The 11,931-nt window shown below is 46.4% G+C and overlaps 1 protein-coding gene across 2 annotated transcripts in view; it reads right to left on the reverse strand.

The window, feature by feature from the left end:
- Positions 1–4,422, reverse strand: part of SAV1 (salvador family WW domain containing protein 1) — a 47,649-nt gene extending 43,227 nt beyond the window's left edge. The window contains exon 1 of one of the 2 annotated variants that reach the window (XM_073608629.1): positions 4,110–4,422. In XM_073608629.1, coding sequence (XP_073464730.1) covers positions 4,110–4,203 — 94 coding nt within the window. In that variant the 5' untranslated portion in view covers positions 4,204–4,422. The remainder of the gene's footprint in view (positions 1–4,109) is intronic. The other variant, XM_073608628.1, reaches the window with a different exon arrangement.
- Between the last annotated feature and the right edge of the window lie 7,509 nt (positions 4,423–11,931).

An 11,931-nucleotide genomic window follows, 5' to 3' on the forward strand; every position in this document is an offset into this window, starting at 1 on the left:
GCCAGACTTTCAGGTCACACAAGTGTGAAAGGGGCCTTAGGCGCAGATAAAAAAAAAAATTATATCTTCTGTTCTTAAATCAATTAACTTTTTGTAAATAGAGATGCCTCTTCTGGGGTCCCCCGGCGGCTCCTCCCCACATTGAGTGCTCACGTTGGAGAACGCTCTCCTAAGGTGGACACCCGTGAGTCCTGCTTCTGTGTCCATTCACACAGAATGCAGGCCCCCCCCCCCCGTCATTGGATTTGATTGACAGCAGTGGGGGCCAATGGCTGGGCTGCTATCACTCTATCCAATCAAGACACGAGACACCAGCTAGTGCGCTCGTTGCCGGCCAGAGAAAGATCGGGTTCAGGTAACAGGGGCTCGGGGGGCATGCAGCACTACAGAAGGTTTTTCACCTTAATGCATTAACGTGAAAAACCATGAGGGTTTACAACCCCTTTAAAGACTAAACCTTTTTCTGACACTTGTTGCTTACAAGTTAAAATCAGTATTTTTTGCTAGAAAATTGCTTGGAATCCCCAAACATATTTTTTTTACACCAGAGACCCTAGAGAATAAAATGGCGATTGTTGCAATATTTTATGTCACACTGTATTTGCGCAGCGGTCTTTTTTAAAGAAAAAATACACTTTAATGAAAAAAACGAAACAGTAAAGTTAGCCCAGTTTTTTTGTATAATGTGAAAGATGTTACGCCGCGAGAATCGTGATCTTTATTCTAAGCAAAAAAATTGTGATTCTAATTTTAGCCAGAATCTAAAATGTTAATAAAAAAAAATTGCTGCCAGCCCCTCTCTTTTAAGCTTCCATTTTGCACTGTGTCATTGTTTATTAGAAACAAAGCCTCTAAATACCTTTTTGTGAAGTATCTTCAGGTCGGGTAGGTTTGGATATAGGATATTGTATCTCCATGTTGTATACCTTGATTTTCTAGTTTTTATGACCATGTTCCCCACTATGTATATTTTTTCTTGAATAAAATAATTTTTTACTTCAATTTTTCTTTGGTAGTGACTTTAAAGTCCCACCCTCAGGGGTTTCCCTCTTCTCTTTATCTTCAGGTCGGTCACATGACTCCCGACCGCTCTGATACTCCGATCCAGGGCTACAGCGGGAAGAGCCGAGCGGCCAGCTCAGCGGTCATGTGACTCCCAGCTGACGTCAGAGGGAGATCTCGGCTCCTCTTGCTGTAGCCCTGGATCGGAGTATTAGAGCGGCCGGGGGTCATGTGACCGCTGGCCTGAACATATTTCACAAAAAGGTATTTAGAGGCTTTGTTTCTAATAAACAATGACACAGTGCAAGATGGAAGCTTATAAGAGGGGCTGGCAGAAAATCATAATGTAGGGTTACAAACTTGAACTGCTTCCGGACCGCCCCACATACATTTACTGCAGCAAGGCGGCCTGGGTGCGCAAAATCACGTACGTGACTGGACAATAAACAAATATATAATAATAATAATAATAATAATAATAATATTATATACTTACCTGCTCTGTGTAATAGTTTTACACAGAGCAGCCCAAACCCTCCTCTTCCTGGGTCCCCCCCCCCCGGAGCAAGCTGGAGGCACTTGTGTGTGCTCGCTCCTGAGCCCCGCTTGGCCCCATCCCCGCTCCCTCCTTACTGGTTGTGTTTGACAGCAGCGGGAGCAAATGGCTACCGCTGTGGTCTCTGAGCCAATAAGGCGGCAGAGACTCGGGAGAGCAGCCACTCTTGTGTACATTGCTGGATTGTGATCGGGCTTGGTTTACAAGTGACCCGCTCCGACTTTCAGCGACCCCGCTTTAACTCTCAACGATCAATGACCCCACTACAACTCAGCCAGTCCAGAGACCCCGCTCCGACTCTCTGCGACCCCAGAGACGCCGCTCCAACTTCTAGAGACCCCCCTATAAACCTCAGGAACTACAGAGACACCGCCCACCTCTCGGCGATCAGTGACCCCACTCTGTTTACAAGTGACAAACATGGAAAAAACTGCGCTATAACATGATAAAATATATGAGCGCATAAAAATCAATTAGTGCATATCAAAGTTCATAGAGTAGGAAATCCAAGAAATCTCCAATGGAGAGGAAAGTCGCAAGGAAAATTCCCTCAATAATTCACAGTGGAAGCTTGTGTGAAAAACTTGAAATAAACACCGCTCACAGTGATCCTCCACCACATAAAATTCACGCTTACCACAAAGCAAGCTAGATGCGGACCCAGATCCAAAATGCTCAGCTGATGATGCGGCTTCTCTGTATACAGTGTGGCTGCAGGAGTGCGATGGATAATGAATCAACCCGAACACAAAGGTATGAGGACAAAAGAAAGGTGGCCATAGCGTGAATCCGATATAAAAAGATTTATTAAAAAAAAAGGTATAACACCTACAAAAAAATGGAGTATAAAAGAGCAGTTCGCCGGCCGGCATAGTGAGCGCCCGTTCTCAGCAAGGTCGCGATGACGTCAGAGCGTCAACCTCCCGACGTACGTTTTGTCTATAACTGACGTCGTCTGGGGAACGGGCGACGCTCTGACTAATCACAATAAATACACGGAAGTATAACCACACCTCGTTGTGACCTCTCAATGGCGGGAAAACAAACAGCCAATCCCCTGGACGGATTAAAGCCAAGAGACGCCCTAGCAAGTATTAAAAAATTGCATGAAAACATATATAACATAATAAAAAAAAAAAAGGACTGGAGCAAAAAAATGTATATATGTGAATAATATGTATACATGTTTACAAGTGACCCCACTAGGACTCTCTGTGAGCCCAGAGACCCCACTATGAACCATAGGAACTACAGAGTCCCCGCCCTGACTCTCAGCGACCCCAGAGAACCAGCTACCACTCTCAGCGACCCAATGGACCCCACTCCATCTTCTAGCGACCCCCCTATTAATCTCAGTGATCCCACTGTTGACAAGTGACCTTGCTCTGACTCTCGGAGACCCCAGAGACGCCACTCCCGGCGACCCCAGAGACCCCGCTCTGGCTCCCGGCTCCAGCTACCACTCTCAGCGACCCAATGGACCCCACTCCATCTTCTAGCGACCCCCCTATTAATCTCAGTGATCCCACTGTTGACAAGTGACCCTGCTCTGACTCCCGGCGACCCCAGAGACGCCGCTCTGACTCCCGGCGACCCCAGAGACCACGCTCTGACTCCCGGCGACCCCAGAGACCACGCTCTGACTCCCGGCGACCCCAGAGACCACGCTCTGACTCCCGGCGACCACGCTCTGACTCCCGGCGACCCCAGAGACACCGCTCTGACAACCGGCGACCACGCTCTGACTCCCGGCGACCCCAGAGACACAGCTCTGACAACCGGCGACCACGCTCTGACTCCCGGCGACCCCAGAGACGCCGCTCTGACAACCAGCGACCCCAGAGACACAGCTCTGACAACCGGCGACCACGCTCTGACTCCCGGCGACCCCAGAGACGCCGCTCTGACAACCAGCGACCCCAGAGACACAGCTCTGACAACCAGCGACCCCAGAGACACAGCTCTGACAACCAGCGACCACGCTCTGACTCCCGGCGACCCCAGAGACACAGCTCTGACAACCGGCGACCACGCTCTGACTCCCGGCGACCCCAGAGACGCCGCTCTGACAACCAGCGACCACGCTCTGACTCCCGGAGACCCCAGTGACCACGCTCTGACTCCCGGCGACCCCGCGCCAACTTCTAGAGACCCCCCTATAAACCTCAGGAACTACAGAGACACCGCCCACCTCTCGGTGATCAGTGACCCCACTCTGTTGACAAGTGACCCCGCTCTGACTCTCGGAGACCCCAGAGACCCCGCTCTGACTCTCAGCGACCCCGCTCTGACCTCTAGAGAGCCCCTATAAACTTCAGGAACTACAGAGACACCGCCCACCTCTCAGTGACCCCGCTTTAACGCTCATTGATCAGTGACCCCGCTCTGTTTACAAGTGACCCCGCTCAGACTCTCGGAGACCCCAGAGACCACGCTCCGACTCAATGGACCCCACTTAGACTTCTAGAGAGCCCCCTATTGATCCCTTAGGACTCTGTGGTGACCCCCCTCCCATATTCGGGGCCCCCTTATATCTCCCCCAGGTACTTACTCCGCAGGATCGGGGAGGTGTCCTTCTTCACATACTTGCCCTGCACCTCGGACGGTTTGGAAACTTCTTTCTTGGTCTTCTTCCTGGATAACATCCCCTCCTCCTCCCCCCGGGCTCCGCTACACGCCGCGTCCCCTCATACTCTCCTCTCTGCGGCTACACGGCGACATACTCCCCCCACCCTACACCACTCCTACACCCGCCGTCAGGCTCCCTCTGCCGGTCACACCGGGGAACCGGCCAGAACGCGCACTCGTTCACAGCTCCCCCTCCCGGATACGGCGGGAGCGCGCACCCCGCGTCACGTGACCGGAGCTTCACAAACTTTCTTTCCCCTTCAGCAATCAACAGGCGCTGACGTCAGCGCCCCGCCCAGTGCCCCGTTGGACAAGCTGGTTGGTGGGGGGTGAACGGGGGCGTGGCGCTAGGCGCGTGCCGAGCTCTCCGGCGTCCTGGTTGCCTAACGACGCTGGGGGAGTGGGCGGAGCCGGGACCGCCCTGCTGGAGTGACCGGTCCTGGTCAGTCTGCAGTCACAGTCAGCGCTTGTCCATGGCTTTCACAGTGTTCTGTACTGGTCATGGGGACATGTCCGCTTAGCTGGGATCTACTGTATAACTAAAGAAAAAAATATATTTTTAAAATTTAGGACAGAGTGGAGAGGGATAAGAACACCTCTAAGGATGTTATTGCTGCCTGTGCCCCCCCAGGGAGATTCACCATCTCTATTTATCCTGTTTGTCACAGAGAGTGAAAGTAAAGCCCAAATTTGGGTTGACATCAGAACACATAGGAGGGATATCTTCCAATGGGGACACCAGTTCTGGTGACAAAGATTCCTTCCCTTCCTGTTTAGGCTATGGAACAGGAAGTGAAGGGAAATCTCCCCAATGAGACCCAGATAGCAATGAAAAATGACAAGGTTATAACTCTTTCTTAATCTATCCAAAATGAAAAAATGAACTGGGAATTTGAAATTGAAGACTCGGAATTTGGAACTTGGAATTCAGAACTTAGAATTTGGAATTGAAAACTCGCAATTTGGAACTTGGAAATTTGGAATTCGGAAATTATAATTTGGAACTTGGAAATTGGAACTCGGAATTTGGGATTCAGAACTCAGAATTTGGAATTGAGAATTCGGAATTTTGAAACTCGGAATTTGGAACTCGGAATTTGGGATTCAGAATTCAGAATTTGGAACTCGGAATTTGGAATTGAAAACTCGGAATTTGGAATTCAGAACTCGGAATTTGGAAATTGGTACTCAGAATTTGGAATTGAGAACTCAGAATTTGGAATTCAGATCTCGGAATTTGGAATTGAGAACTCAGAATTTAAAATTCGAAACTCGAAATTTCAAACTCAAAATTTCAAACTCGAAATTTGGCATTCGGAACTCGGAATTATAGTGATATAGTGATATAGTGGTGGGATATTAATTACTATTATAATTCAAATTATTCCCGCAGCAACTCTGTTCTTCCAGAGAGATGCATTTTATTGAGTGCCAGCACAGAACAAAGTCAACAATATACTTGCAACAGATGACAAAATCTAGCAGAGCAAATATTACAATGAGCACCAGCCTTCAGAGTCCCATCCGCCATTCATGTCATAGCAAGCATAGAGGCACTACAATCCAGCATATGTCCAATGTATAATATATCTGCCCCCCAAAAAAATAAAAAAATTAAAAACCAGCAGCTACACATACTGCAGCTGCTGACTCTTACCAATAGGACACTTACCTGTCCTGGAGCCCAGCGATGTCGGCACCGCAGCTGGTGTTTCCATCAGCTGTCGGGTGCTGCCGCCCCCATTGCGGGTAAGAGTACCCGACAGTGTGGCCTTTTGGCTTCACTCCAGGAACCCTACTGCGCATGCGCAAGGCCCGCTCCTCTCTTCTACTGGCCAGGCGACAGAGGGAGAAGGAGGGAGTCCCGCGGTGACGTCAATACTTGCGGCTGAGGCTCCCGGAAGTAGGAAAGGATACCTGGTCTGTGACGTAACGCGTGGGAGGAGTTAGTGACGAGCACTGCTGGTACGAGGTCTGACACAGCAGCAGCGGCTTTTGGAGGAGCTGCGCTCGTAGCGGCTGACTGTTTTCTCGTTCTATGCCTGATTACAAAACGGGATATGTGAGTGTACCGGTTTTTGTATTACTCCTGGCTGCAATTTTTTGATCTCTGCGCAATGATTATTATGTCTCCCTTTTTTACATGATTACATCTGTGGAAAATGCAAGCCATCACTTATCCCCACCTATAACCAGTGACACTTCGGCATCCTTCAACAGTACTGACTGATGATTGTTGATAGATACAAGTTAGTTATATATCGTTACGATGTATGCTTATTAATGACTGTGCATTTTAAGGGATGATGATTGCTCCTTGCAGAGACTATTCTATCCTGGGGATTTTTTGCTATATTAAGAGGTCATAACCTCTTTTGTTCTTTAGTATCTGGTTTTTAATAGCTGTTTTGGTAGCTATTAATCATTTAATTTATTTATTATCCACATAATTTTTTACCCACCAAAGACCAATTGGTATGATTCACTTAGGAGTCAATTGATTAATACTGATACACGTATAATTTAATGTGTGTGTTGTCACGTTTTTATATTTCTTTATTATTATTATTACAACTATCTATACACAAGATATTGATTAGAGCGCATCAATATATTTTTATATTTATTTTTTAAAAGGTGCCTGATACACTTGATTGATTGCAGCTTAATCTCCCTCTTTTTATCCTTGTGTTTTTTTCACTTTATGGGGTTTTTTTCCTTATCACCTGAGTATTTATTTTATTTATACACATCATATTTTCATACATATTTTTATATACAGTAGTCTAAGCACTTTTTGAAGCACTTGTACTCACATAGGTTTTATCCATTTCAGCGCTTAAGTAATCTACTTCATATATTCATCCGGTTTAATTAGCTTCCATGCATGCATGCAGAATGAATGTACAAAAGAATGCATCTCTCTGGATGAAACAAATTGCTACGGGAATAATTTGAATTATAATAATAATTATCAATACTCATCCCTACTACTATATCACTATAGGAATTTCAGACCTGGAATTTGGAAATCGGAACTCGGAATTTGGATCTCAGAATTCAGAACTTGGAATTTGTTATTCGAATTAGGAGTTCAGAACTCAGAATTTTGAATTCAGGATTTGGAACTCAAAATTCAGAACTTGGAATTCAGAACTCAGATTTCAGAATTTGGCACTCAGAATTTGGGACTTGGAACTCAGTATTCAGAACTTGGAATTAAAAACTCGGAATTTGGAATTCAGAATTTGTTATTCTGATTGTGGAGTTCGGAACTTGGAAATCAGAATTTGGAACTCGGAACTCAGAATTTGGAATTCGGAACTTGAAATTTGGGATTCGGAACTTGAAATTTGGGATTCGGAACTTGAAATTTGGGATTCGGAACTTGGAATTTGGAATTAGGAACTTGGAATTTGGAATTAGGAACTTGGAATTCAGAGTTTGTTATTCAGAATGCAGAATTCTCAAAGTGGAATTCAAAATTTTGAACTCGGAACTCAAAATTTGGAATTCAGAACTTGGAACTCGGAAATTAGAAATTTGTTACCTGGAATTAGGATTTTGGAGCTAATTTGGAACTTGGAATTCAAAACTAGAAATTTTACAGGGCGGACACTTTTGGATGGGGGACAGTATTCGACAAGACACCCGGAATGTAAACTGAACTACACATGCTCAACTCAGTGAACGCTCTACAGGGTACTGTGAACAGGCAGGTAGGTGTATTTTATTGCACCTTCTTTTTGTCTCTTTTGCTATAAAGAACCTGCCTGCTCACATTTTTTTTTCCAGATTTAGTTCTCCTTTAAAAAGGAAGTAAACCCTCATGGGTTTTACTTCCTTTTTTGTTCCCTGCAAAGCAAAAGCATAATGTGCTAGTATGCATCGCACGGAGGGCTGTTTCTTCACAGCGGATGCGCCAATGACATCATCGGCGCTGTACAAAGTAAATATCTCCCAAACGGCACACGTTTAGGAGTGTACCTTATTGTAGGCTTACCTATAGGTACTACTTGAAAATGGAGGTTTACAACTTCTTTAAGAGCAAAAACTCAGATTCTTTCATGAACCCAAATGATTTTTTTTGCTTTTTAAATACAGTATGTGGGAGCCAGAGACAGCCCGTGTCTTGTGATAACATAAAAGATCAGGAGAAGTCACCCAAAACCGTATATGCTCATTATGCCTTTTTAATCATTGCCATGGCAACATGTAAAGTTATATTTCCAAGTAGTTATAACTAGTGGGGACCTGGTATCACGGGAGAGGCGACATTTGGAGAGCTGTTTGACACAGGTTGATGTAAGGTCAACATCTGTGCGTTACCTGTGCCCCAATATTCTATACCAGGAAGTAGGAGCTAGCTGATGCTGAGGACACATCGACAATAGAGCAGCTCAATGCAGAAGAAAGGCCATATGCATCCTGATGTGCCCGCTGGCCTCCCTAAGCCTCATGCACACTGGGCCCTTAGTCCTAATGCATGAGTTCCCAGCATTTTGATGCAAAGGGCACATGTGCGCCATCTATCCCTGCAGCTGTCAGCCTGTAAAACTCCATGAGAGGCTGACAGCTGCTGCTGCTTGGTAGTAATATTTAGAGCAGTATGCACCAGGGACGAATGCCCAGAACGCAGATTGCTTGCATCCCCTAGGTGTATACTGCCCTTAACATTAATAGCACTTGGTGCAACATCAAGCCCTGTCCAGCTGCAGCAGCTTTCAGCCTCTCATAAAGTTTTATAGGCCGGTGGGGCTGGACAATGCGCCTGTGCTTTCTGCCTGTACCAAAATTCCAGGATCTCATGCAGTGGGACTAAATATACATTGTGCCTTAGAGGCCCTAGACCAGGGGTCTCCAAACTTTCTAAAAGGGCCAATTTACTGTCCTCCAGACTTTAGAGGGGTGTGGTCATTGGGAGTAGAAATTGTCCTGCACCAGTGGGAGTAGACAATGCATCTTTGGTATTAGGGCGAGAAATAGTGCCCAATCTCTGGTGTCAGTGGGAGGAATAGTGCCCCATCACTGGTGTCAGTGGGAGGAATTGTGCCCCATCACTGGTGTCAGTGGGAGGAATTGTGCCCCATCACTGGTGTCAGTGGGAGGAATTGTGCCCCATCACTGGTGTCAGTGGGAGGAATTGTGCCCCATCACTGGTGTCAGTGGGAGGAGTAGTGATCCATCACTGGTGTCAGTAGGAGTGATCCATCACTGGTGTCAGTAGGAGGAGTAGTGATCCATCACTGGTGTCAGTGGGAGGAGTAGTGATCCATCACTGGTGTCAGTGGGAGGAATTGTGCCCCATCACTGGTGTAAGTGGGAGGAATTGTGCCCCATCACTGGTGTCAGTGGGAGGAGTAGTGATCCATCACTGGTGTCAGTAGGAGGAGTAGTGATCCATCACTGGTGTCAGTGGGGGGAGTAGTGCCTCATCACTGGTGGCAGTGGGAAGAATAGTGCCACCTTGTTGGTGTCAGTGGGAGAATTAGTGCCCCATCGTTGGTGTCAGTGGGAGAAATAGTACCACATTGTTGGTGTCAGTGGGATTTATAGTGCCCCATCATTGGTGTCAGTTTAAGGAATAGCACCTGATCGTTGGCATCAATGGGAGAAATAGTGCCCCATTGTTGATGCCAGTAGCAGGAATATTGCCCCTTTGTTGGTGTCAGTGGGAGAAACAGTGTCTTCTATCAGTGAGGGAAATAAAGCTACAACACTTTTTTTTCCTGATATTGTTTGACTGGTGACACACTGGGGGTTATTTACTAAAGGCAAATCCATTGTGCATGTGGAAGTGCAGTCGCTGTAGATCTGAGGGGAAAATAAAAAACAGCATTTTTGCTTGCACATGATTGGATGATAAAAACAGCAGAGATTCCCCTAGTTTCAGATCTTCCCCCCAGATCTACAGCGACTGCATGTCCAAGTGCACTTGCAGTGCACAGTGGATTTACCTTTAGTAAATAATCCCCACTGAGTCTTTTTAATTTCCAGGCTGTGGGCAGTCCTAGATGATGCAAAGAGCAGCCCTGAAGTAGAGCTGGGCGATTTTCTCCAAAAAAAAAAAATCTGCAATCTTTTAAAAAAAAAACTTGATTCATGATTCCAATCGAGATTTTTTGTTTTTGATGGAGACCACGCCGGTCCTGAGGAGCTGCAGGCAGGAGTTTTTAGGCGAGTCCGCGGCGTCTGTCCTCACCTTAAAACTCCTGCCCGCAGCTCTTCAGGACCGGCATGGTGTCAGCGCCGGTTCTGGTGAAAAAAAAAAAAAATCGATTTGCGTAAAATTTGAATCGAATTGACTTCTCAACTCGATTCAAGGTTTAAAACGATTTTTTTCCCCAGCCCTACCCTGAAGTAAAGACGACAGCATCACTCTGCATCCGTGCAAGGCACTGTGTGCTCAGGGTTTAGGGCCATGACACCCCACACTCAGTCATTTCTTAGGGTTTTTTCATGCCATTGCATTAGAGTAATGTTACATGAGTTAGTCTGCTGTGGTGCCACTCCTTTTATATGGCTCTCAAATGTGTCTGTGTTGCAGCACATGGTAATGCACTAGCATGCATTGGGCTGTAAAAATGCAGCCTGCACTTTTACATCCACTGTGGTTCAAACAGAAGCAATTTCACATTAATGGGCTGCCTTAATGCGACACAAATTAATATTTTTGTATTAAACGCACAGCATCTGATAGATTGGTGTGAATGGGCCCTTTGCCTTCAAGGATGAACAATGGGCATCTTTCAACCTAGAAGACTGAGGACATCTTCTGGCCAAGAGGAGGTATTGCAGGTATTACCTTTTCTTTTGCACAGTTGCACAGGCTCCTCTCCTGTACTGAAAATGTAGTTTGATTTTCCCAACACACTATGAGCTTCTCACAATGCACATTCAAACTGCAGCAAGTCAGAGAGAGCCTGCAACATTTCTGGGCCAGAGGACATCCATCATCATCTTTTTCCTCCACAACCTGACCCACCCTTTCATTCATTGGGTTTCATTGCTTTTAACCAATTCCCACCCTGCCTATAGCAGAATGACAGCCGGGAAGTGGTTCTGTTATCCTGACTGGGCGTCATATGACGTCCAGCAGGACAACATGCTGGCGCGCAGCACGGTGATCGCGAGTGTGGCATCTCCGGTCGTGCTAACAAGCCTCTGACAGAGGCTTCTTACCACATGATCAGCTGTGACCCACCACAGCTGATCATCGCGTGAACCAGGAAGTGCCGGTAAATGGCATTCCTCGGTTCCTGCTGACAGGGAGAGCCGATAATCAGCACACCCCCATCAGATGTGCCACCACAGTTGCCAAAAAGGTGCCCATCATCTGCCAGTCAGTGCCCCCTCAGGATCGCCTGTCAGTGCCCAATAAAGTGCCAATCAGTGCCTACCACAGTGCCAGTCAGTGCCCATCACATTGTCAATTAGTGCCCTACAGTAACATCTGTCAGAACCTCATCTGTACATCATCAGTGCTGCCGATCAGTGCCACCTGTCAGTGCCCATCACAGCCGCTTATCAGTGCCACCTTTTGGTGCCCATCAGTGCTGCATATCAGTGCCCATCAGTAAAAGAGAAAACTAAATTTTATAACTGAAAAGAAAAAAAAAATTTTTCCAAAAATTTTGGTCTTTTTTAGTTTGTTTAGCAAAAAATAAAAACCCCGGAGGTGATCAAACACAACCAAAAGAAGGCTCTATTTGTGGGAAGAAAATGAATAAAAATTTAGTTTGGGT

The sequence above is a fragment of the Aquarana catesbeiana genome, linkage group LG13, assembly GCF_042186555.1.
Source record: "Aquarana catesbeiana isolate 2022-GZ linkage group LG13, ASM4218655v1, whole genome shotgun sequence".
Lineage (NCBI taxonomy): Eukaryota > Metazoa > Chordata > Amphibia > Anura > Ranidae > Aquarana > Aquarana catesbeiana.